Source organism: Pelodiscus sinensis, chromosome 2 (genome assembly GCF_049634645.1).
Source record: "Pelodiscus sinensis isolate JC-2024 chromosome 2, ASM4963464v1, whole genome shotgun sequence".
NCBI classification, from domain to species: Eukaryota; Metazoa; Chordata; order Testudines; family Trionychidae; genus Pelodiscus; species Pelodiscus sinensis.
In genome coordinates, this window is record NC_134712.1 from 38,979,764 (window position 1) to 39,007,005 (window position 27,242).

A 27,242-nucleotide genomic window follows, 5' to 3' on the forward strand; every position below is an offset into this window, starting at 1 on the left:
GAATCTCTTAAGATTACCGATTCTGTTAATTTCCTCTGAGGCATCTGGCATTAGCCACTGTCAGTAGACAAAATACAGTAGACTTCCGATAATCCGGAACCTATGGGACCTAGGTGGTGCCAGATTATCAGATATGCCGGACTATCAGGAGGTACTATAAGATGGTTATATATATACTGTATACATTATATACTGTATATAAAGTGTTCTTAACCCTTTTTATTGTACATACTGTATACAGTATACTGTAATGTTTTAGTTTTTTTAAACCTTTTTTTCCTCCTTTTGCTCAGTTCAGCTGCTGCCGCTGTTACCTTGTGACTCATTTTTTGCCGAAGCTCACTCACTAGGCTCTTGCCATTTTGATGCCGGACTATCAGGAGTGCCGGACTATTGGATGCCGGACTATTGGAGTTTTACTGTACTGGGCTAAATGGATCTTTGGTTCAATCCAGTATGACTGTTCTTAGCATTGAACTGAAATACAACAAAATGCATATCACAACTCATTTATGCAGTAGCTTAATTTAATGTAATGTAAAGAGAGTGAATAAAACCTGTCTAAATTTAAAAGCAAGTGATCCTTTCCATCTCAGAAAGTACATAGCAACAAGTGAAAAGAAATATGCATGTGAAATAAAGGTAAATCATCAATATACCTACCATTTGGAAATGCTAGAACACTAACGATTAGAAAGAAGAAAACCACAGAGAGAATACCCTTCCAAATATTATCTTCTGGTATAGAATCATTTCTGAAAAGACAGACATTATCAAGTTAATAATACGACTTTTTGAGGACTATCACAATAGACACTCTGGATGCCAAGTTAATGAAGTACATCTGGAAATACGCACTGAAAACCAATTGTGGTTCATAACTACTAAGAGATGCTAACTTAGTAATTGCACTGAATGGGGTTCACTTGACACTCCTGCACAGCCATTTATACAAGAATGAAGCTAAACCTAAAATCAGTATACACATGCCAGGAGCACAGCTTCCAATCACTATCGGAGGGAAACAGCAATATTAAACTATTTTTTTCCTGGAGAAATATTGTTATATTGTAGCCAGAGGGGACAGACCCATCCATTGTGACTATATTGACAGATCTCAAGGGGAGATCAGACCAACCCCCAGTTCCTCCCCATGCCACATAAAGCTCATGGCTGCTATCAGCTCTGAAAGCTCCCAGCAGACCAGGAAAGATCAGATGCACCAGTACCTCTAGCAATCTCCTCCAGACTGCTGAAAGCTCTTGCAGCTGCTGCCTTCAGAGTCTAGCTCTAGCTCTGAAGGCAGCACAGATGTGAGGGTGGCATTCTCACAACTCTCTTACATCAGCTTTGTGACCAAGCACTACCTAATTTTGGGTCAGGAACCACAGGGTTACAATATAGTGAAATTTCATAGGTAAACTTCTGAAAGTGTGAAACTGACCAATTAAAAACCCTCTAGCTGTGAAATTAATCAAAATGGGTGATGAATTTGGTAGGGTCCTACAAATGAGTGAAGCTTGCATGAGCAGGAGCTGGTACAATACAAGATTTTATCTGACCCACTTTATCTCTCAAAGAGGCCTCAAGATAGTGACCTTTCTCTAATCTTCCCCCATACAGATTAATTTGTGTCAGTTTTCTAGATGTAGTGCCACCCAAGCTTGTCTTAGAGTCCTTCCAAGACTAGCTAAGGAACAGGAATTCTGCCCTAGCATTGCGCTCCCCATGCACCTCCAGGAGTTCCACCTTGCCTAGAGCTGCTGCCCTGCCTTCCACAGCCAACCCACAGATTCACAATGGATAAGCATGTAGAGAGGATATTCCTCTACTACAACTCAAATAGCTGTGTATAGTCATTACTTTCACTGGTAGAATGATTTCCATAAAAATGAAAGCTACTGACTGATTTACTAATCAAGTAACATTGCTGTACAATTCAATACAACTTGGCCACATACGTTAAAGAAGGGTGGACCAAGTCACTTAAGTTTGGCTTAATGTTGCAGCAAATATTTATCTTAGTACACAAGCGACTAAAAAAAAAAAAAAAAAAGAGTTACTGCTTCTTCTGAGCTAGGAGATAGACTATGATATTTGCTCAGAAACCCGAGAGGAAGATGCAGGCATAGGGAATAATGACTGTCAGGTGACAGGTACCATTACAAACCATAATCAAGAAAACAGACTTTTGAGGGAATTCTGTGCCAAAAAAATAATTCTGCAAACAATATGTCAAAATTCTGTAAAAGTTGTCAAATGTGGAGTAGGGATGTACAATCCCATTTAATTGGTTAACCAGTTAAATATGCTGTTTAACTGATTAACCAATTAAAGATAGGAGGTGGGCTGGAATGCATCCCCCCAACAAAATTTCCCCCCTTTGCCTCACTGCCACGGCTGCAGCACTTAGAGAGAACTGTTAAAAACAGCTGGTGGTTCCCTCTAGGCACCATGTAACTCTAGCAGGGGGCAAGAGAGTCCTGCACCTCAATCTCCCTTGCCCCCAGATCTTACTCCCAGTTGCGATGATTGACCGGGGGCGGGAGAATGTGCATGAAGTCTCTTGCCCCCCAGATATGTGCAGCCCTCAGCAGCACATGGAGGGAAACACTGCTGCAGGAGTAAGACAGCCTCAGAGACCCTGTTGGGCTGCTAGCCAGGAGCCACCTAAGGTAAGTGACTCCTGGTCAGAGGCTGCCTCCAGCACCCAAGCCCCTCCCACTTTCTAACTCTCTGCCCTAGGTCACCACTCAAATCTTCTGCACATACATCCTGCCCCATGTCACAATTCCCTCCCAGAACCTGCACCCCCTCCTCCAGGTCAAAATTCACTCCTGAACCCCTACTTCCTCCCAGACCCTGCCCCAGGTCACAACCTCCTACTTCACCTAACTCCCTCTCAGACCCCACACCCTGTCCTGTACCTCAATTTCTTACCCCAAACTTCCTTTTGTACCCAACCTCCATCAAAAACCCTGCACCCCCTCTATAGAGAAGTACAGCCCTTGACAACTTTCCAAAATCTTGAAGTGACTCCCCATCAAAAAATTATTGCCCACCCCTGTCCTAAAGCCTACCCCCTTCATCCCAGCAGTGAGGCTACACCCAAATCAGACACAATTAAAGGCCTCAGAAACACTCTGTGGTCCTAGTCCTCCGTGCAAGGCACACCAAGCGTGGGCAAGGAGACTCAAAGCAGTATGCTCTAAAGTGTGGAGGAGCTTAGTGTGGGGGAGAGGATTCTGTATGGGGCATTTAGGGTGTGAGGGGATCTGGATATGGGGCCAATGGTTCTCTGCAGCGGGTACACGTGAATGTGGCTGGGATTCAGTGGGGGTAGGATGTCCAGATGTGGGTGGCTCAGCTGGGGGAGTGGGGGTGTCCAGGTGCTAAGGGGGTGGGGCTTGGTGGGTGAGGGTCTGGATGCAACTGGTTGAGGCTCCATGGGGTAGGGATCGGGGGGGGGGTTGTTGGGATGGATTAGGGAGATTGGGGATTCTAGAATGGGGGGATAGTCTGGGTGCAGGGTTGGGGGTTTGTGTGGAGGGGAAGCCACCTCAGCAGGGCAGTCTGGGTATGGGGGGGTCTGGATGTATGGGGTTTGGAATATTGGGGAGCTGATCTATTTATAGTGACCACATCACTATACATGAGAGGTTGAAACGACTGGGACTTTTCAGTTTAGGGGGGATATAATAGAGGTATATAAAAACATGAGAAATAATCATAGGCAAATAAAGAAAAGTTATTTATTAGTTCCCATAATAGAAGAACTAGAGGACACCAAATGAAGTTAAGAGGTAGCAGGTTTAAAACTAATAAAACAAAGTTCTTCTTCACACAGTGTGTAGTCAACCTGTGGAACTCCTTGCCAGAGGAGCCTGTGAAGGCTAGAACTATAACAGAGTTTAAAGAGAAGCTAGATAATTTCATGGAGGTTAGGTCCATAAAAGGCTATTAGCCAGGGGACAGAAATGGTGTCCCTGGCCTCTGTTTGTCAGAGGCTGGAGAAGGATGGCAAGAGACAAATCGCTTGATCATTGTCTTCAGTCCACCCTCTCTGGGGCACCTGGTGCTGGCCACTGTCGGCAGACAGGCTACTGGGCTAGATGGACCTTTGGTCTGACCAGTACAGCCGTTCTTATGTTCACATCCTCTTCGGCTAAGAAGAGATGGGACCAGAAAGCAGAAGGGGGAGTGGGGCTTCCTGCAGCCAGAGGAGGTTTCTGGGGTGGGTCTGACCCGGCCCCTGCTGCTCTTTGTAAGGGAAGAACAAGTCCAGTCTTCCCCCACTGCACTCCAGGTGGGACTAGCAGCTGTGCCTGGCATAAGGTAGGAGACACCAGCAAGGTGTCCCAGCCCTGCGCTTCACACCTATGATTTACCTCTATGCCAGTGGCTCCAGGGGCCAGAAACACCGTGCCCACACTACTAGGGAGGACTGTGTGACTTCTTATGCAACTGCCCTTTGCTTCTCCATCAGAAAGTATTTTTTCTGTAGGGAAGCAAAGAAATTAGTGAGGGATATAAATTCTGCACACATAGGCAACCCATGGAACTCTTTACCAGAGGCTGTTGTGAAGGCCAAGACTATAACAAGGTTCAAAAAAGAGCTAGGTAAGTTAATGAAAAATAGACATCTATGTCTATTAGCTAGGAAGTGATGGGATGATGGGAACTGCACTCTCACTTTATGAGAACTTAATGCCTACGTACTGGAAATGAAATTCCTATGTTTACACACACATTCTTGTCAAGACTGCAAACTAGCCAAAAAGAGAAGAAATAGAAATGTAAATTCCACCATATTTCTTGGCCCAGTGCAAAACACTTCTAAACTGTTTGAAAACAAACCAATGCAAGTTACTGAATTACAATGAGGAAAGTTGAGGTTATTGTTTATTTTGAATTTGAAAAAAAAAAAAAAAAAAGCAGCTGTAACCTTATACAAAACCAAAACAGAAACCCAGAGGTAGGATGCCATGGAAATATTGGTTTAACCAGCACTGTTCCAGTGTTTTGAGGGGGAAACTTGAAAGACAGTGGGAGAACCCAATCCTATGTTCTTCTATTTGTGTTTTAATAAGACACGATGGCTGTGTCTAGACTGGCCAGTTTTTCCAGAAAATCAGCCGCTTTTCCGGAAAAACTTGCCAGCTGTCTACACTGGCCGCTTGAATTTTCGCAAAAGCACTGACGATCTCATGTAAGATTGTCAGTGCTTTTGCGGAAATACTATGCTGCTCCCATTCGGGCAAAAGTCTTTTTCCAAAAAACTTTTGCACAAAAGGGCCAGTGTAGACAGCAGAGATTTGTTTTCCGCAAAAAAGCCCCGATTGCGAAAATGGCGATCGGGGCTTTTTTGCAGAAAAGCGTGTCTAGATTGGCTATGGACGCTTTTCCGCAAAAAGTGCTTTTGCGGAAAAGCGTCCTGCCAATCTAGACGTGCTTTTCTGAAAATGCTTTTAACGGAAAACTTTTCCGTTAAAAGCATTTCCGGAAAATCATGCCAGTGTAGACATAGCCTATGAGCTACTGCCTGTCACCTCCATTAAGTACTGCTGTGTATGTTTCACAAAGGAATGCCTCCAGCAGCAGCCCCTCAGTTGCCATTTGCCTCCTTTCTGGTTACCTCTCAGCTACATGAAAGTCATATCTTCCTCTGCAGAGGAGGAGAGGGAAACCATGGGTCAATAAGAATCCCAGCAATAACAATAGATTTGGAGCTAGAAGGCCAGAGACTTGCCTATCCAATAGGAAAAACAAGGCAGCTGCAGTAGTTTCCTTGAATATCTAGTGTCAGATACATTAGAAAAGCCTAAAATAGGCAAATAAATACATTCAAATTTACTTTGTTGGCTTTCCACATTGAAGCAGTCCCTCGAGTTCCACCCCCTGGCTGCCAGCTTCAGGATCGTGACCTCAGTCTCCTGATAGCCTAATGAAGAATCACTTGTACTAATAACAACACTATTAAATGCATCAGCCAACAAGCCTGAATTCTGGATTACCTGCCTGCATTGCACATATGAATTTATCATGGATTGGTAGTAAGTGACTGCAGAATGAAAGCAGCAGTGAATCATTTATGTTTAGGTCTAAGAAATCTGGGACTCTCTGAAGGTATAGCCTGAGGGGGCAGATGAGCGACTGGATGGCCCAAGAATGGGAAATGAGAACATGGCAGTAGAGGCTCAGGCCTTGCCTATACTTACCTGAAAGGTCGAATTAAGAGTCGCAACTCCAACTACCTTAATTTGATCTTCAGCACTGTCTCTACAGGGAGCAAACGTTCCCGTCCATTTCCCTTACCCCTCACAAATTGAGTACCGCCAGCATCAACGGGGGTGCTCTCAGCATTTGATTTAGTGGGTCTTTTCTTGATCCGCTAAATCGAACTCTGGAAGATCGACTGCCACAGCATCGATCTTCCTGATGGTGAAGACGTGATCTCAGATACAATGAGGAAGAGAACAGGAAAGACAGACAATGGGGAATGTAAATGGAAACACATGAGGAAATAATCTTTTCTTCTTTACATTTATTCAAACAGCCAGCCACATGCTTTGGGTATTGTCCCAGCAATGTAAGTAGAGGTGGCAGGTTGGTGTCAGTCAGACCAAGGAAGCTTCTGTGGCAGCTGATAGAGACAAAAGGGTGATGCTTACTGGGTAATTGGTTAATCAGTTACCTGTTCACATCCCTGAGAGTGAAGCTTTTGGGGTTGTTGTGTTTTTGTTGTTGTTTTTTTTGTTTGTTTTTTTACAGGATACAAATCATTTCTAGTATCCAGCACTCTGTTATCTTGCTGCTAGAGATATACTACTTTCTAAAACATGTTGCAATTTTAATTAACCTTGTTGAATGAGGTCTAAACAAAACCTTAGTTGATACTACTACTAGAGCAAGTTTTGATGTCACAACTATGGTTTGATAAGATCTGTTACAGTTCACTCATTAATCCTGAAGAAATTAGAGCTGTTAAACTGTTAACTGGTAAGCATGAGGCTTGCCAATATGCTTACTGGTTAACTAACCCTTGATAGTGAACTCCAGCAGCTGTGCTAGGCCAGAGCAACTCCAACCACAGAGGGACTAGCAGGCTAGGCAGCGGGACCCTTGGCAGGACTCCACGGTGACAGCTGCAGTGAGGTTGGGTGGCAGGCCCTAAATTAAAATGATTAACTGAAGAAATTTACCAATGAATATGTTAACAAAACAAACAGCCTTCCTCCCTCACTGTACATTACCTTCTCCATCAAGAAATATGAGAGAGAAATGTGCAACTGCCTTTTGCCATGATAAAAGGGGACTGATGTCACTATCACAAGAGATGCTTTCTCTTTAACTAGTTTCAGTACTTAAAATAATCTGAACATGAAAAGTTGACACAAAATATATATTTGATAATGAAGATATCAGATATATAGCCAATCCCAGAGCAAACAAAATGACTGTACTTCAGAATTACACTGTTTATAAAAAACAACAGGCAAAGAGAATGAATGCCAGTTTGAAAAAAGCCCTAGCATGATGTTCTAGGATGCATCCTCCTGCTGCAGTCAGCTGCTTTCCAAAGGCAAAAAAATACTTCTTCTTCATGGATATTTTTAGGAGTCCAGGACAGAAGTAATACTTGGCAGAGATGCTTTGACAGCATCCAGAGAGGGGGACAAACTCCATTAGAGGTGCAGAACCCCTCTGTGGCCATGTTCAAAATAACAGCTCAATATTTAAAAAGAGAAAACCTAGTACATGGCAGGGATCAACCAAACCCCGTGTGGCTGTGCCCTAGCTGGGCTGTGCCTGCACAAATCATTGAGTTATCGGCCTGTCAGCTAGCCTGGCAATCTTAATGCCTAGCCAAGCAACCTTCCCTGGCTTTTTCCTACCCCCACTTCTCTCCCTCCCCCCCAGTTCATTCTGGCCCGTCCCTCCCCCCACCCCCTTGCCATCTCTCCCCAATTCATTCTGCCCTTCCCCCTCCTCAGCCCCTCATCCCCCCCCACAAAATTAATTTTGGTCCCCTTCATCCTCCCTTCCAAAGTGATTCTGGCCCTTCCCCCCACCCACCCCATTCTGGCCCCTGCCCCCGCGCACCGGGTGAAGGCGAAGGCCATGAGGCTGAGGGTGCTGAAGCTCAGCAGGGTGATGGTGTGGGGCCGGTAGAAGAACTCCAGGGTGATGTCCTCCACCTGCTGCTCGTTGATCATGCGGAAATGCAGCCGGTAGTTCACATCGTCCTTGCTCAGCGTCCGGCTCCCCACGCAGGACGCCATGTCCCCGCGCTGCGCGGCGCTGTCACCCCGGCCGCCTGCTCCCGCACCGCCCCAGCGCCCCTCTGCCCGCCTGGGCGCGCGGGGCTACAGGCGCTAGGAGGCCCCGCCGAGGCGGAAGGGGGGAGATTGGGCCGGGGAATCACTGCGCGGGGGTGGGGAGAACGGCAGGACCGCAGGGCTCAGAGAGAAGAGTGTTGATCCTCCCCCCCCCTCCCAGCAGATGGTCTCGCCCAGGCCGGAAGCGCCTCTGCGGGACGTGAGGGAAGGGGCGGGCAGACGCGCACAGGCCCGCTGGGAGGAGGGAAGTAGCCGCGGCCTGGCCTGAGGTGAGGCTGCGACCCCGCGGCTGGGGCTAGAGGCGCTGCGGTTGGGCCGCCTCTGTTCCCTCAGGGCCTCGCTTTAAGGCCGCCGGTCCCGTACCGGGGCGGGGCTCACAGCCTAACGCCGCCGGGCCTGTGTCTCGGGGGGCCGCTTTCCTGCCAGCCCAGCCCCCGCTGGGACAGGCCCTGGGCTGGGTACGGCCGCGCCAGTTTCTCCTCCGAGGTCGCTGCTGCTGGTTGGGCCGGATTAACTGGAGGGCTCTGCCCTGTGGCTCAGAGCGGCTCCCCGGAGATCTCCCGACGGCGCGCTGCGCGGCTCTTGAGCCCTGCTGTAGCCACAGCGAGCGCAAGGCGCCTTCCGGTGTTAATTGCATGCTCGTAACTAAACTTAATATACAGGACCGTGTAGCACTTTAAAGACTAACAAGATGGTTTATTAGATGATGAGCTTTCGTGGGCCAGATCCACTTCCTCAGATCAAATAGTGGAAGAAAATAGTCACAACCATATATACCAAAGGATACAATTAAAAAAAATGAACACATATGAAAAGGACAAATCACATTTCAGAACAGAAGGGGGGTGGGGGGGGAGGTAAATGTCTGTGAACTAATGGTATTAGAGGTGATAATTGGGGAAGCTATCTTGATAATGAGTAAGATAATTAGCATCTTTGTTGAGACCCCCGTGTAGAGTGTCAAATTTTAGCATGAATGACAGTTCAGAAACTTCGCCAAAGGATCAGTGCCCACAAAACAGATATTAGACGGAATCACAAAGAAAAAACAGTTTCTTGCCATTTCAACCAGAAAGGACACTGTCTCAATGACTTAATTGCCTGCATCCTGCTTCAGAAGCCTTTTAAATCTGCACTTGAAAGGGAATCCTCTGAACTGTCATTCATGCTAAAATTCGACACTCTACGCAGGGGGGGTCTCAACAAAGACTCTAGCTATCTTACCCATTACAAAGATAGCTTCCCCAATTATCACCTCTAATACCATTAGGTCACAGACATTTACCTTTCTCCCCCCCCCACATCTCCCTTCTGTTCTGAAATGTGATTTGTCCTTTTCATATGTGTTCATTTTTTTAATTGTATCCTTTAGTATATATGGTTGTGACTACTTTCTTCCACTATTTGATCTGAGGAAGTGGGTCTAGCCCACGAAAGCTCATCATCTAATAAACCATCTTGTTAGTCTTTAAAGTGCTACATAGTCCTGTATTTTGTTTCAGCTACACCAGACTAACATGGCTACATTTCTATCACTAAACTGAACATGTTACTGTTCTAGTTAATTTGTGTATTAGCATGATGCTTTGGCACCCTAGCTGTGAACCGAGATCCTCACCTGCCGAACACTGTAAAAACACAACCGCCTCAAGACCCTTGACATTGTGGTGCACTGATTTTCTTTTTGTATAAAGAGATTGAGAGTTAACACATTTAATGCTAACAATTTCAATTTAAGATTTTAAATAATTTTACTGTGTTGAGTTATGTATTTACTAGGAATATCACATTTGTATATTTACTGCCAAATGACATCAGATAGCACAGATCTACTTGAATTTTGACAAAGCCAATGACTAAGTTTTCGACTTAGTTTGTGTGAACGGTGAGATAAGTTACTTTATTCTTGACAACTTGCTCTTCTCTCTTAGCAGGGTACTGTGTTTATGTAGAAGATGGCTTTTTGGACTCGGCAAATATGCATATGGTGCTTGTCAGTGAAAACAAATAGTGTTGCTAGTTCTGTTCAGCGACTGAGCAAAACTCGGAGAACATGGACACAATTGCATGAGCTTTCAGTTCTATCTTTTCTGGGTGCTGATGATAGCTTTCTTAAAAATGGATTAAAGGTTTATGGATCTGCATCCTTGGGGAACCGTTTGCAGTCCACCAGCTCAAGTAATGGACAGATTTTTTCTTCAGAAAGTAACTTACTTTCTCCAGTTAACCACTACCAGCATCAAGCAGAAGTAATACCAACCTCAGAAGAAAAAACATTTTATGAAGGTAAGAAATTTTAAAAACTTAAATTTCACCTTGTCCCATAAGTGGTTCTTTGTCTCCAAGCATTTTTTCTCAAATGTATCTGTAAGGCTGATATCCACCTTTTGCATGTCTTTCAGCATCTCAAGGAACCTTTTTCTCGGTGTTCCTCATGTCCCACAGCTACAGTTTGTATGCTGTCTAGCTAGCATATTTCCATGTCCCTTGTCATGTGACCCATTCATCTCCAATGATATCCCTCTGCTTTTTTGTGGTGAAGGTTCAAATTTCTTTGTTGTGTAGCCTCTCTCTCATGTTAGCCAGCACCCACCTAGTATTCTAATTTTGGTGCTGTGATGTAAGAAACTCCATTGTTATGTATTGAAAAGCCTACTTGAAACTTTAGTTTTGGCTGTTAACTCATTCAGTCTTGCTCATGCTGGCATATTTGGACAGTTTTTACATATTTCATTGTTTGAACCCCAGTATTAATATAGGATTTCATGAGAGACAAGTACTTGATCCCAGAAACCATATTGATTGCTTTTAAATCTAGTAGCAGTGAAGTCTACTTATCAGAATGTAAAATGCAGTTTAATTGGTTAAATATGTTTAACCAATTAAAGGGAATGTGGGGGATGTTTCTGCCTGCAATCCACGCTTCCAATTATTAATTGCATTTCACCAGCTAGGGAGCTGGTGTTATCCCCATTTGATGGGGAAACTGAAGTGAAGATTGCATGACTTGCCCAGTGTTGCAAGCAGATTCACAAGTCCTGCAAACACACACTTAATTGTAAGTAGGCATGTTAAAATGCAGTTAACTGACTAGTTGAGTAGTTGAGGGGCACTTCTGCATTCCTCTTTTGAAATGTACAAGAGCCCCTACTGGGGGAGGAATGCCAAACTCCATGTACAGCCCAGAGCCAGCAGGAAGTCCCGCTGACTCTGGACTGCAGGCAAGTGCCTGCTTTGAAATGTACAAGGGTCCCCAGCGGGGGCTCTTGTGCATTTCAAAGCCATGTTGCTTAGGGTGTGCGGGGGACACCCAGGTTCTGTGCAGCAATTCAGTGGAACCCAGAATCACCAGCTGACCCCGGGCTCTAGGGCACTTCTGTATTTGAAAGGGGCAGTGCTGCACAGCTGATCCCCAGCTCAGTTGTGCGGCGTTGCTGCTTTGAAGTAAACCCTGCCCCATTGCCTCTACATATCAACTACTTAATTACTTGATAGGAGAAGGCATCCCCACTCAGTCCCAGATTGCACTGGGACCAAACCTTGCTGCAGTTCTGCAATTTAAAAGGCAGTAGGAGTTGGGCAGCCTGCGTGGCTTTTGGTCCCTGATCCAGTGTGAGTAGGGACTGAGCTAGGCTTCCTTCCCAGTTAGTAGCAGCCCCTGTCCACAGGGGTCCCAGCTCCCTGCTGGGATCCCTGCAGATGGGGACTGGTTCGCGGCAGCAGCCTATGTCTGTGGAGGGTTCCCACAGCCAGGGGCTGCTGCTGGAGCAGCCCTCCCTCTGCCCCTCTTCTCCTCCCTCCCCCTCCCCTGCCTCTGATAGTGGAGTGTTACACACTCTTTTTAAGCCAGCTCCCACCCAGCACCAGCTCCTGATTTCCCCCTCACAGCTTCTGATACAGAGGCAGCAAGGAGGGGAGAATGTGAGTAGTTGACTCAACTACCCCATAAGCTTACTCTTACATCCTTAGAAAGAATCTATTGATTTAATCACATTACAGCTAATTATGTTTGTTGTTGCCACATGGAGGAAACACCCTAAGAAAAAAAGGAAGAAAGCACCAACATTAGTAAATCTTATTTGGAAAATACTTTAACTTCTAGCTCTTGAGACAGACTGGGAAGAAAATCAATTAACATTTCTATATGACTGGCTTCTAGATTGGGATGATACACTGCCTTCATCTGCTCTGGATGAGATCTCTGAGGAAGAAGCTGTGCAGATTGTAGCTGAACCACCCCTTCCCCTTAGTTCCTTCACACTTCGAGACTATGTTGATCGTTCAGAAACACTGAGCAAATTAGTGCTTTTGGGTAAGTGTAATGATGTTTAGGCAGATTACTTGTGCTTGATGTGTTGTGTTCTTTAGTTTATATTTTGATTAGTGGTGTTAAAATGTGTTTAGTTCAGTAAATGTGACTTGTGGCAGGGGAAATCCAAAGAGATTTGAGACTTTTGTCTACACTATATCTGAAAGTTTGTAAGTTTTAATCCTCTCTAAGGTGACATATACTAACTGGTCCATGTGGGCTCTGCTGCCATGTATTAAAATTTCTTTATTGCAGCATTTCTTAAAGTGTGTTCCATGGCACACCAGTGTGCCGTGAGTCAGTTGGAGGTGGGCCATGGAGAACAGAGTTCAAAATGGTTTCCCTTAAAAGGGCAATTCCTGCTTTCCTGATAAAAGGGCAAATTGTTTGGTGGGTTTTTTGTTTTTGTTTTTGCTTAACTTTTTTTGTTTGTTCTGCTCAACTTTTCCCTGGGGGCATTTTTTTTAAAACAACTTTTCTCTTTGGAATGGCTGCCCTTAAAGGGGCAAGACTCTCTCTCTTTTTTTTTTCCCCCCTCCTCAACAAAAAAAATCCTTGGTGTTCTCCATTTAAAAAAAATTGTTTAGTGTTCCTCAGTCTTAAAAAGTTTAAGAAACACTGCTCTAGTGTATATTAACATTGTACTTTTTGAAATGGGACTAAATCAGCATGGTAGGGAACTTTTGGTGTGTGGCAGCAGGGTCTCTATGAGCTAGTTATTGCACGATACAGTAGTGCAGACTGAAATTTTCACCTTCTAATGTGGAATAAATCTCCCAAGAAAGAAGCCCAGAGAAATAAGTGAATTGTTTGATTATTTGGGGCGGGTGGGTTTTGTATTAGAATTGCCTTTGGCTAACGGTCTAATAATGAGAACTATTTGGGTTGGTAACCAAAGACAATTGGCAATAAAATTTCCCTCTAATTTATAGTGCCCAAATAAGGGAGAGTTTGGAGAGCCCCACCCCCACATACCTCTGGGCTCAGAATATGGAGTGAAATGCATCTTGCTGTGCTTATCTTCTCTGGACGCAATACTGAAACCTGTGGTCTTAGTTTATTTTCTGAAGAAAGAAAACATCTAAATTTTGCTACTAAAACTTGGGTTAGAAAAAACTTTGGAGCTTGTTTTTTTCTGGGTTCTTTTCTGGATATACTAGCTGTTGTGATCATAGTTTCATGAACAACCAAAATATTCCGTCTATGTGCACAAAAGTCATGGTGAACACTTAATACTTGCAGTGCAACATGGATTATGTTTGTTTTGACTATCTTTTTAATTCACAACCCCAATGTTTAATTAAATGGAAGTACAGGCAGTCCCCGGGTTACGTACAAGATAGGGACTGTAGGTTTGTTCTTAAGTTGAATCTGTATGTAAGTCGGAACTGGTGTCCAGATTCAGCCGCTGCTGAAACTGACCGCCAGTTCCGACTTACATACAGAATCAACTTAAGAACCCCAAGCGTCCCCAAGTCAGCTGCTGCTGAAACTGATCAGCCGCTGATTCCAGGAAGCCCGGGGCAGAGCAACTCTGCCTCGGGCTTCCTGTAGTCAGCGCTGGTCAGTTTCAGCAGCAGCTGACTTGGGGTCGCCTGGGGCAGAGCACCTGGGGTGCTGCTGGGTTGCTCCAGTAGCGTCGATGCGGTACCAACCGGCAGCGCCCCAGCTGCTCTGCCACAGGTGACGGAGAAAAGCCTAGTCTGCTGGGGGGGGGGGGGCCAACTAGCTGCGCCCCCCCCCTCCCAGCAGACCAGGAAGACGCGGGTGGCGGACCGAGACGCACCGCGGTCCCGCCGCCCGGGTCCTCTGCGGTTTTGCTCCCAGTCTCCCTAGTCTGCTGGAGACCAGCAGACCAGGGAGACAGGGAGCAAAGCCTCTGAGGACGCTGGCAGCGGGACAGCCGCAGCGCGCCTGGGCTGCCCCCCTGCCGGCTTCCCCCGCGGCTTTGCAAAGCCGCGGAGGGGCTCTGGCAGCAGAGCAGCGCAGGCGCGCCTGGGCTGCTCCGCTGCCAGAGCCCCTCCGCGGCTTTGCTCCGCGTCTTCCTGGTCTGCAGACCAGGGAGACGCGGAGCAGCTTTTCTTGCCCGGGAGTACACGGGCGGCGGGACCACGCAGTCCGCAGTCCGTGTTCGTAACTGCGGATTCAACGTAAGTCGGATCCGCGTAAGTCGGGGACTGCCTGTATACTCATGTATGCAGTTAACTAATCAGCCTGGGCTCATCGGTTAACATTCACAGTTACATGTAGGCTCCCGGTACACACAGGGAGACGATTTAAAAGCCAGTTCCTTGCATGCACCAGCTCCTGGGGAGCTGCCTGCCGCCCTGCAGACAGCAGCCAGTACGTGTGGGGAGACAGCTTAAAAGCTGGCTACCTGCATGCACTGGCTCCTAGGGAGCCTACTGCCACCCTGAGTGTAACTGTTGACATTTTCATCAACTACACTGTTACTTAATTACACACATTTTAACATCTCTATTAAGCATTCAACTAATGTGGTCTCTGATTTATTTGCTTGTAGGAGTTGATTTATCCAAAGTGGAAAAACGTCCAAATGCGGCCCAACTCCTACTGAGACTGGATTTTGAAAAAGATATACGAAAAATACTTTTGTTTCTTAAAGATGTGGGTGTAGAAGATAATCAGCTGGGGCCATTCCTGACCCAAAATCCATACATTCTTACTGTAGACATGGAGGCTCTGGAGACAAGGTAGGTCTTTCATGAAACAAGAAGTCCTAGACCCATTAACCCATCTGTACAATAAGTAAAATACTACAGTGGGATTTTCAGTCTAATATGTAAATGCTTTAAAATCTCAAATGCAGGGCCCTAAGTGAAACTCCATACAAAATGCCTCCCCCCTCATCTCTCACAACTCAATATCTATGCATCTGTGCAAGAAATCTGTTGGTTGCCCCATACCTTTCTGTTCCCCTGCTCACTTGCTGCTCATGCAGATCTGTACCTGCTGATGTCTGCCACCTCTACATGAACCAGGATATGAGGGGGTGAGAGAGTGCAACTTTCTAAATAGGGTGCAGAGAGATGCAATTATAATTGGTTTGCACTGCTGTTACCAGATTAAGTCCAGAGACTGTGGAGGGGAATCAGAATTATGTGGGCTAATTGTGGTGCCCGTGAGTGTTGGAATCCTGCAGTCACATATATCTAAGTCTGCCACTGCTCAAAAAGGTAGAATAAAAAATCAGGTAGATTTATTAGTCTGGGAACCCTACAGTTGTAACAGGTGGGAATATGCGCTCAAAATTACTCTGAGAATGAAAAACACAAATTAAGTCACAATAAAATTATCTTAACTGGCTATTTTGTGGGAGTGAGTCGCACTAGCAGAGAACACAAAACAAAGAAGCTCGAAAGATGTGGACTGCTGGCATCCTATCAGTAGCCTAATTTCTATGTCTTGCCCACCTGCTGAGATGGCTTATTCAATTCTTTAAACCGATTCAGTTAAACTTAGTAGAACTGCATTTTACTAGCAATGGGAAATTCTGAGTTTATTATTATTACATTGGTTGTGTCTATTAGCATAAAGTAATTTCAAAACAGAAACTGAATAAATCGTAGAATTGCTACATTGTGGTTAGGAATCAAAGCCTGCATTAGTACAGCTGGGTGCAGCAGGCTGCCTGTTTTGATGCAGAGGCCAGCAAGTTCTTAAGGCCGCACCAGCAGCTGCTAGCTTCTCAAGGCTTGTGACTACTTTGTTCCTGTTACTACTTTACCTTGTTTCTACTGTTTCTGCCTTGCATTCAATGTTGCCTCTTTCCTGCCCCTGTGTTGAGCCTCTCCTTTCCTGCAACCCTGCTCACTCTAGTTCCTCACTTCAGTTTGATTTTTGCACTGGCTGACACGCTCTCTCTCTGACCCTCAGCTCTGGTTCCTGCCCCCAATCTAGCCTTTGGCTTTGACTTTTGACTACTGACTACAGCTCTGACCTTAGTTCCTGCATCTTGCCAACAGGCTACTAAAAGGATGCCAGTAGTCCACACCTTTCGAGCTTCTTTCTTCCTACTCCAACCAATACACTAGCCTGTCCTTATCAGGGTGGGCTGACAGTTGCGCTCTCTAAAGTGAAAGTGGCTGAGAGATAGCAGTTGCCAAAGTGGGAATTAAAAAGGTTTAAAATTAGGGTGTGATCATCCATCCCATTTTTACCGGGACAGTCCCTTATTAGACAGTCTTTCTATTAAGCCGTCACCGTTCTTGTCTGTCTCACAGGATGTTCAACTTGTCCCTCCTGCGCATGCACCCCGCCAGCTCCTGCAGGCTCCTGCTGTGGCAGACGTGGCAGGCCGCGCTGCGTGTCTCCTGCCCCTCTCCCTGGCAGGCCGCCCCTACCAGCTTCTGCAGCTCCCCAGCATCTGCCCCAGAGCCAGGGAGAGGGGGGCGGGCATCAGAAAGATTGGATGACTAACAGTTACCAACTACCTCGAATTGTACTTAACCATACAATCTTTCTCCTATATAGGTAGCTGAAACATTTATTTTTGCTCTTTTGGTGCATTTCTAGAAAGATTGTCTTTTTGAAAGGGTTTTTTTTTGGTGTGTTATATGTATATTTAAGAACTCTTCCTGGTGTCCTGACTTTTTTTTTTTATAAATGGGCATATTGTCCCACATTTCCCTTGTAGTAGGGGGGAAGGGAGGGAAGAGAAACCAGCAGAGTTCAGGACTTCAGCTGCTGATGCCCCATGCACTGGTGGCTCTCCTTCCCTCCACACCCTGCATGCTGCCAGGGCTGCCCTTCATCCCTGCAGTGGTGCTAGAGTGGGTGGGGAGCTGCCGGCACTCAGAGCTTCAGCCTCTGGAGCCTGAGTGCTGGTGGCTCCTTGCCTCTTCCACTGTGGGGCTTGAGCCATGAGTGCCAGCGGCTGTTCTCCCCCACACTGTAGGGCTGGAGTAATGAGCACCAGTGGCTCCCCTCCCATTGCAGAGCTGAAGCCCTGAGTGCCAGCGCCCCCCTCCCCCACCTTTGGGCTAAAGCCCCGAGCGCTGGCAGCCCTGCCCTGCTCTGCTCCCCTCCTCTCCCTCTTCCCCCCCCCCCCCCCCCGCTGTTCCAAATTTGGCAAAGGGAAAATGTGGTCACCCTAGTTAAAATATAGAACAAAACAGGACCATTCTTTGCATCTAATAAAGAAACAGTACACTGGATGATACCTTCATCTTCTGAAAAAACTGAATTGCTTGCTTGCCTTGTTGCAAAAGAGTGAAAGAAATTGACCAGATAGGTTCTGATTGTAGCTTTATGTAATATATATGACAGCAGAGCTCCTCAGTTACGTAACGATAAAAATGTCCTTTTTTTTCACCCTTTCAAGTAAATAGAGTAAGTGAATGTCTTGAATTAAATAAGTTCATAGTGTGGCCCTCAGTGACACCATAAGTTGAAATAAACAGCTTGTACGTAGTATTCTGTCCTGAATAGCAACGTGGTGGCAATGGGAGCTTTAAAAGATCATGATGTCTCTGGCAACGTAGAACCTTTTAGTTTCCTACTTTGGAAAGACTACTTTTAGTCTTGGTCTGTTCACTAATGCACTACAAATATCACAAATACAAAGTAGACTGGATAGCACCATTAGATGGCTTCATTGCTTTTGGGTTTCTGACTTCTCTGGGAATCAAAGACCCTGGAGCAAAGCCAAAGATGCCATGTGCATGCAAGAGTGGGAGTTTCTCCTAACATATGGTATCACTCTGGTTCCCCTGTCCTTTTGAGGAGTTATGTCTCATATCCCTGTAGAGTCAATATAGATTCAGTTGTGAGTCTATAGAAAACTGACGACAGAAAATGTTGCATTCAGTTAATTCTTCTTTTGCCCAAATTAGAACTGAAATGGTAGATTGAATAATAGTGCTTATGTTCCCAGAAAAGAACAGTTGTCATGCAGTATAAGACTTCAGATTTCTATTTAAATCAATGGGCAGTGGATTACACCTTTATGTAGTATTATCAAATGCCTTTCACCCTGTGTTTGTGTCCCTGCACACCGAAAAGCAAACTTCACTTTAATGACAGTCATTTTTCTGTTAAATCATAGAATACTAGGAATGGAAGGGGCCTTGAGAGGTCATCGAGCCCAGTCCCCTGCCCTCGTGGCAGGACTCAGTACTGTTTAGACCATCCCTGATAGACATTTGTCTAACCTACTCTTAAATATCTCCAGAGATGGAGATTCCACAACCACCCTGGGCAATTTATTCCAGTGTTTAACCACTCTGACAGGAACTTTTTCCTAACATCCAACCTAAACCTCCCTTGCTGTAGTTTAAGCCCATTGCTTCTTGTTCTATCCTCAGAGGCCAAGATGAACAAGTTTTCTCCTTCCTCCTTGTGAACACCCTTTTAGATACTTGAAAACCACTATCATGTCCCCTCTCAATCTTCTCTTTTCTAAACTAAACATGCCCAATTCTTTCAGTCTTCCTTCATAGGTCATGTTCTTTAAACCTTTAATCATTTTTGTTGCTCTTCTCTGAATCTTCTCCAATTTCTCCACATCTTTCTTGAAATGTGGTGTCCAGAACTGGACACAGTACTCCAGCTGAGGGTTAATCACTGCAGAGTAGAGCGGAAGAATGACTTCTCGTGTCTTGCTCACAACACACCTGTTAATGCATCCTAGAATCATTTTGGCTTTTTTTGCAACAGCATCACACTGTTGACTCATATTCAGCTTGTGGTCCACTATAAACCCTAGATGCCTTTCTGCCGTACTCCTTCCTAGACAGTCACTTCCCATTCTGTATATGTGAAATGGATTGTTTCTTCCTAAGTGGAGCACTCTGCATTTGTCCTTATTAAACTTCATCCTGTTTACCTCAGACCATTTCTCCATATTATTTTGAATTATCACCCCGTCCTCCAAAGCAATTGCAATCCCTCCAAGCTTGGTATCATCTGCAGACTTAATAAGCATACTCTCTATGCCAATACCTAAATTGCTGATGAAGATAATGAACAGAACCTGTCCCAAAACAGACCCCTGCAGAACCCCACTTGTTACTTCTTTTCAGCAGGATTGTAAACCGTTAATAACTACTCTTTGGGAACAGCTATCCAATCAGTTATGCACCCACCTTATAGCTCCATCTAAGTTGTATTTGCCTAGTTTATTGATAAGAATATCATGCGAGACCATATCAAATGCCCTACTAAGGTCTAGGTATGCCATGTCCACCACTTCTCTCTTATCCACAAGACTTGTTATCCTATCAAAGAAAGCTATCCGTTGGTTTGACATGATTTGTTCTTTACAAATCTATGCGGGCTGTTCCCTATCACTTTATTATCTTCCAAGTGTTTGCAGATGATTTCCTTAATTACTTGCTCCATTATCTTTCCTGGCACAGAAGTTAAACTGACTGGTCTGTAGTTTCCTGGGTTGTTTTTATTTCCCTTTTTATAGCTAGGCACAATATTTGCCTTTTTCCCATCTTCTGGAATCTCTCCTGTCTTCCATGATTTTCCAAAGATGATAGCTAAAGGCTTACATACCTCCTCTATCAGCTCCTTGCGTATTCTAAGATGCATTTCATCAAGCCCTGGTGACTTGCAGACATCTAACTTTTCTAAGTGATTTTTAACTTGTTCTTTTTTTATTTTATCTTCTAAACCTACCCCCTTCCCACTAGCATTCACTATGTCAGGCATTCCTTCATCAGACTTCTCGGTGAAGACTGAAACAAAGAAGTCATTAAGCATCTCTGCCATTTCAAGTTTCCTGTTACTGTTTCCTCATTGTCACAGAGCAATGGGCATACCCTGTCCTTGGTCTTCCTCTTGCTTCTAATATATTTATAGAAAGTCGTCTTGTTTCCCTTTATTCCTGTAGCTAGTTTGAGCTCATTTTATACTTTTGCCTTTCTAATCTTGCCCCTGCATTCTTGTATTGTTTGCCTATATTCATCCTTTGTAATTTGTCCTAGTTTCCATTTTTTATGACTCCTTTTTTATTTTTAGATCTTGCAAGTTCTCCTGGTTGATCCAAGGTGGTCTTTTGCCATATTTTATATCTTTCCTACGCAGCGTAATAGCTTGCTTTTGGGCCTGTAACAATGTCCCTTTGAAAAACCGCCAAGTCTCTTCAGTTGTTTTTCCCCTCAGTCTTGCTTCCCATGGGACCTTACCTACCAGTTTTGTGGTTTATATTCTGTTAAATATTTTTTTTCTTTAGTTTGTTCATATCCCATTCTCGTTAGGTTCATGTCTTTTATATAAAAAATGTCAAATTCTTAAATATGTAAGTTTTATAAAACACGAGAGAAATTAATTTTATACAACCTAAATATGAATGTCATCACTATATTTCATTCAAGCATTAAAAACCACTGTTATAGCTATAGCAAATGAGTAACACATTGCTTTAATGAATAACAAGTAAAAAAGATTTTGAGCATATCAAATTTATTGTAATAGAAAGGTAGCCGTGTTAATCTGATCTTGGTAAAACAAAAAGAAAAAAAGTTATGTAGCACTTTAAAGACTAACAAGATACCTAATACATTTATTGTAAGCAATCTGTAATGCTTCCTAACTGCCCATTTACTTAGCTAGTTAACCTAACTGTTTTTCACATTATCGCACAGCAAAAAACTACATTCATATGAGAGAACTTACCTATTAAAATAATACTTCGAAAAACTTTTAAATAAAACTAACACACAACACAAGAATCACCCTTACTTTCTTGAAGGCACTTGAAGCAGTAAATAGCCGAAGGCTGAAGATACCCTTCAAGCCTGGCTTTCTTTCTGCCATGTGGACTTTTTCTTTCCTGCCATGTGGACTTTCTGCCATGTGGACTTTTTTCCATGAGATTCTATCCTAAAGAACAGGAAACAGGTCTCTCTGAGCTGTTCTTCCAAATTTCACACAAGCCATTCAACTGAAGCCATAGATATCAAGATTCAAGGCCAACTTTGCCTTGAGCAGACTGCCTCTCCAGGTGCTCACAGTCACAACATCCGAACACGTATAAGACTTTTAGTTGAGAAAGCCATGTTATTCCCAAATCTCTACTATGACTGGGAGATGGAAAATCTGCAACAAAACATGGGGTGATCTATCACTTCAGTAATGCCAACTTCTTTAGAATTGAGGTTCTGATTATCCAGTACTAGCTGAGATATAGAGCGGGCACTGTGTGCACATCTGATATGTTTTTACAAAAACTCCTGCCTGCCCAACTCGCCAAAGGAGAAAGGAAACAGGGATGCAAAAAGGAATGGTATAGTATAGAACCTTTTTTATAAGCTTCAGAGGGGTAGCTGAGTTAGTCTGTAACAGGAAAAACTTAAAAAACAACACAACAGTCTAGTAGTACTTTAAAGACTAACAAAACATGTAGATCAGAGGTAGGCAAAAGGGCCTCCATGGGTCGGATCCAGTCCATGGAGACCCTGCTGCTCCTCTGCCCTCAGGCCAGTTAGGGTTTTGGGGTGGGGGAGCACGTAAAGCTTTCTCTGCTCTGCCCCCACCCTGCGAGCAGCACATGGTGCTTCCACGTGCCACGTACTCCTCGAAAAGGCAAGAGGAGGCTTCCCACGCTTCCCCGTCCTCAACCCCTGATTGGCTTAGGGGTGGGGGAGCGTCGAAGCTGCCTCCTGCCCTACCAGAGACATGGGTGCCTAGTGGGAAGGAGAGGGCAAAGGGGCTCCCCCACTCCAGACTATTCATGGTCTGGGTAGTCCCACCCCTTCCTGTTTTGGCCCCGCACCTTCCGCAGTGACCCAGGGATACTTCAAAAATTTTTGAAGTGGCCCCCAGGCAAAAATTATTGCCCACCCCTTATGTAGATGATATCATGAGCTTTCGTGGGTGGAAGTGGGTTGTGCCCACAAAAGCTCATGATACCATCTATATCAGGCATGTCAAACAGGCTTCTGGTGGGCTGCATGTGGCCCAATCAAAATTTTTTGTGGCCTTCCACTACATTTTATAAAAGAATAAAGGGCAGCCCACTGGCCGCTCGGAGCACATGGCCGAGTGCAGATCATGGTTGGCTGGGCTGCTCTGTACAAGCATCAAGTGCCTGCTCACAGCTGGCTGTTATGCTCACGCCTCCCCAGCTCCTGAGGAAGAAATGTGTGATGGTGGAGATGCTGGCTCCAGGACCCAGACATTAGTTATGGGGGAGAGGGGCTGGGAGTGTCTGAGTTGGGGGAGGGAGGAGGCATTGGGTTAGAGCGAGGCAGGTGCTCTAGGGGAGCAGATGGGAATTGGGTTAGAATGGGGATATGGGAGTACCTGGTTCTGGGGGAGTGAAGGGGGATATTTTGTTAATGTTTTGGTTTATATTTATTTCCCAATGAAATCACAAAATGTATATTAATTTTATAGCAAATGTATGTCATTTTTTGTAGTTGCACAAATAATTATATGTTTATGCAAAATCTCAAACTTACAAAGTATCTGAAATTTTCACAGAAGCCTGTTCTATTTGATTGACCATGGTCTATACTTGTTTTTATTTCAACAAAACAAGTTATATATCATATACAAAATTTAAAAGTACCGTATACAATAATTTTTAATTTAAATATAAATTTGAATAAATAACAATTTTACACATCAAATTATTGTATTATATTAAAACAAGACCTGAAAAAATATTATAAAATATACCTAAAACATAATCTATAATAATAAATAATTACAACTTTCCAATAGAAGTACATTTTCTTTGGTTTCCCTGAAAGCTATCAGTTTCCATTTGTGTGGCCCTTAGTAGGCTTCAAGTTTGACATGCCTGATCTATACGTTTTTTAGTCTTTAAAATGTAACTAGACTATAAATTCAACTGAAAGAAACCAATTTACATGTTACTGTATAGTGTGACACAACTAATAGATCCATGTGTGATAAAATGGTGTCTGATGGTGTTACGCACTAAACATTTCACAGTTGTTTGGGAACTTACAGTAGGGCCAACTAGAGCACAGTATACCACAACGCTTTACTCTTGTTCACTGTTATTTTCCTTTCAAAGCCTCCTCCGCTTGTCAGCACCAGCATCATATAGCTCCCTATTGAGCTCTTTTAATAGCCCTTGTGTCTGGCTGTTCAATTCAGCAGACAGCTGCTCTACTTCCAGTCCCAACAGCAAATTCCTCCTCCTCCTTCCCCTTCCCCCGTTCTTGACAGCGATTATGCAAGAGATCAGGCAGCTATAATCATTGGGGCATTTTTCTCAGTGAGATCTAATCTTGTGAGCAGACAATATCTGTGTTGCTTTAATCTATCAAAAGCACATTAAGTTATCATTCTGCACTTGCTGAGCCGATAACTGAATTTTTCCTTGGTGCTGTTGAGATAGTTGGTGTACAGTTTCATGAGCCAAGGGAGCAGATAGCTATAAGCAGAAAATCTTTCTCAACCAGCAAGTTATCATTGGGAACACAGAAATGCCAAGAATGATCCTGGGAGATCTTGGCTTTCTGAAAAGTCCTGTGTGTTTAAAGATGCACGTATCATGAACCTTTCTTGAGCAGTATATTTTCCTGAAGATGCATTCCTGGTGATTCATCAGTGGTTGCGTAACTTTGGAAATTTAGTCTCTTCTGATATGGGCAAAGCAAACTGGTGCCAAAATAAGAATATGCATGTCATCTGTTTCTCTACTGCATTTCAGGAGCCTCATAGCTTTAGGTATATCCACTATGTCCTGTATGTTGTCCATAATCAGTCTTACATAGCAGGAGACAACAGGTGGCCCTCCATACTTGCATGACAACAGCTCCTGTGATGGATTTCCAAACTCCAAATGGATTCCAACTGATAAGTAGCAATCTGCTACAAGATTTCACAGTGCAGTTGCCACTCAATTCTTCTGTCAGTGCTCTCATTTTGCACTAGGGGACTTGGACGAGCTCAGCACGCGAATGTGTCCAGGAATGGTGCATTGCACATCTGAAACATATACAGCCACTAATCATCATCCCAAGTCTTCATTATCATCTGATATAAACAGTGCTCATTTCTTGGATCCAGAACATGTGCACCACCATCTGCAGCTAGAACACCATGAGCAACCTTGAATTGGTTCTCATTATGTTGCACTGCACTTTGTCCTCCAAGAAATCCTCCTATTTTCACACTTCTTGTGGCTCTGCAAATGTTGGAGGATCACGGGGCCTGTGCTTGCAATGCTTAATTATTCCTGGGGGAATTCTGTGCCAAAACATTAAAAGTTCTGTATGTAATATTTTAAAATTCTGCCCATTTTATTTGTCAAAATAACACTATGTAATTATGGCAGTTTCAGTTGTTTTGATTTATTTCAAAATACCTGTCTGCAACAATGAAAACCCTAAAAGGAATAGGGAGTTGAGAGATCCCTATGACAATGCAGTTTGTTTCTCTGCCCCCCATGAGTCCAGTTGGGGACCAGACTCTCACCTTTTAGACACCTGTTCCTTGGACATCTCTGAGCGCAGGGTGATGTTCAGTCTCAGTGTGCAGGCAACTCCATACAAAACCTATCTCCTTCCCTCAGAGCATGCTGGGAACTGCAGCTGTCAGAACCTCTAACTCCCTTGCCCTTCACCCCCTGCCAATGTTAGCTGGGCTCTGCAGGGTCCAGCAGCTCCCTATTATTGGCCAGCAACACTGCAGACCATTTCTCTGGGGGACAGAACATTCTGCACACATGACATTAATTTCTGTAAAATTCAGCATGGTACAGAATTTCCCCAGAAGTAAATAGTGCAGAGCTGCCCTGGCTTCATGTTTCTGTCAGTGGTGAACAGTGAGGAGGCCTGCATATTAGGGATGTATTGAGTAATCGATTAATCGATAAGTAAAAGCTTATAAATTAATGCTATCAACTACATGCATTTAAATGTAGAGTCCTGCTGCACCTCTGCATTTAAAATGTAGTAAGGATGTTATAATGCAATTATCTGGCTAATCATATAGTTGATACAAATTGTATCAACTGTTTGTTGATAAGCGCCACTGTGCAGAGCCGCAGTATGGGTAGTTCCAGGAGCCTATTCCAGTCGGGACTGAGCAGTCGTGGCTCGTGCCGGCTCTGGAGCCACCTACACCGCGGCTCTGCATTTTAAGCCACTGGGCTCTTACTACATTTAAAATGCAGAGGCACAGCTAACCAGGACTGCTTGGTCCCAGAGGTCTGTCATACATTTCAAAAGCAGAAGCACCCCCAGTGGGAACAGCCCAAGTGGGGGCTCGTGCCATTTCCCCACTGTGCCTCTGCCTCCTCTGCCCCCCACTGAGACGGATAGAGGTGGGAAGGGAAAACGACTAGTTGAGTTGCTGCTTGACTATCCGATAATCATTTGCATATTAGCTAGTCAACTAGTCGCTAACATCCCAAAAAGGTAGTAGAAGCCAGGCTGCCTTCCCACCTGGCTCTTGGTCATGAGCTGGGACTGAGCTGGGCTGCCTGCCCTCCTGGCTCTTACTACTATTAAACTGCAGAAGAGGTAGCTCATGATCCCTGCGCAAGGCAAGACCGAGCTTTTTAACTTCCCTTATCAACTGATCGTGGACTTCATAAAAATTCTATTGACTACACAGTTAGCAAATTACCCACTTTTTAACATCCCTACTGCATATGTCTGTAGGATTTTTGGGGGAAAAAAAGGCATGAGAATTATGTGATACAGATGACATTATGGCAGTGGTGGCTCTCAGTCACCCTTGTCTACCTAGTTTCTGTCCCACTATGTATTGCCAAAATTTCCCAAAAGCCCTGGGTAGTGATGAGTTGCATTCTGAGATATCTACTCATGGTGCACCAACCTGCATTGATACTAATTATCCTGTGAATATGCGTAGTTTAGAGTAGTCATGCTAATAGATCTGTAACTATCGCACTCTTGGTAGCTACCACAAGATTAACACCCTTTCCCCCAGGGAACAGCAATATATCTATCCAGAAATGACACCTATAGCACATTAAATCTGGTTTCAGATTTGCAGGTAGAACTGTGTGGTAGTATGCTTATTTTGGAGGGTCTGTAGCTGTTTATTATCCTAAGGAGGGTATGTTGAAAAGATTATAAAGTCAGGCTAACTGAGCTGTGAAGTCAGGCTTTCATGTTGGTGAATGTCCTGTAAGGCCATCTGGCTTACAAAGTTTAAAAAAAAAAAGGTTCATTTTGAATATACGAAACATTTGATCTGAGTGAGTTTATCCTTTTATTTGGTATTCATAAATGCTTGCATGCCACTTTTATAATAAGCTTGTAGTGCAGACGATATAGCAAGCTGTATGTTGAATAAATAGCTAATGTTTCCTTTGAATGAAAGGAGCAACATCACCTGTGCTTAAACACTTAAATACAGATGGACACAATATCGATTACATCACTCTCTGGAATGTTTTATTGTTATGGATCACATGTTGCCAGGAAACAAAACAAAAGTTTCAATAGATTTGGCATTTATTACTGGAGATAAACACTGTAAAAGTCAAAACATTCCGTATTCATAACAATTCTGACAGTTGCAAATCAGTGTCTGTAGTGCAGCTGCACCAGATATGTTTATTTTGAAATAGTGGTAATGGTGACTTAAATCTTTTAACATAGTTATAAAAC

At 44.2% G+C, this 27,242-nt stretch overlaps 2 protein-coding genes across 5 annotated transcripts in view; one reads left to right on the forward strand and one right to left on the reverse strand.

Moving 5' to 3' along the window:
• PTDSS1 (phosphatidylserine synthase 1) overlaps nucleotides 1–8,438 on the reverse strand; it is a 58,240-nt gene extending 49,802 nt beyond the window's left edge. The window contains exons 1-2 of one of the 3 annotated variants that reach the window (XM_006123930.2): nucleotides 8,104–8,438; nucleotides 664–755 (exon numbers count right to left, since the gene is read on the reverse strand). In XM_006123930.2, the coding sequence (XP_006123992.1) occupies nucleotides 664–755; nucleotides 8,104–8,282 (271 nt within the window). In that variant the 5' untranslated portion in view covers nucleotides 8,283–8,438. Of the gene's footprint in view, nucleotides 1–663; nucleotides 756–7,040; nucleotides 7,046–8,103 lie in introns of those variants that run through there. The other 2 variants (XM_075920339.1, XM_075920340.1) reach the window with 2 other exon arrangements.
• A 31-nt stretch (nucleotides 8,439–8,469) lies between these two features.
• The window catches only part of MTERF3 (mitochondrial transcription termination factor 3), a 35,782-nt gene continuing 17,009 nt past the window's right edge, over nucleotides 8,470–27,242 (forward strand). Inside the window, exons 1-4 of one of the 2 annotated variants that reach the window (XM_075920341.1) lie at nucleotides 8,470–8,608; nucleotides 10,271–10,625; nucleotides 12,499–12,651; nucleotides 15,173–15,362. In XM_075920341.1, coding sequence (XP_075776456.1) covers nucleotides 10,295–10,625; nucleotides 12,499–12,651; nucleotides 15,173–15,362 — 674 coding nt within the window. In that variant the 5' untranslated portion in view covers nucleotides 8,470–8,608; nucleotides 10,271–10,294. The remainder of the gene's footprint in view (nucleotides 8,609–10,270; nucleotides 10,626–12,498; nucleotides 12,652–15,172; nucleotides 15,363–27,242) is intronic. The other variant, XM_075920342.1, reaches the window with a different exon arrangement.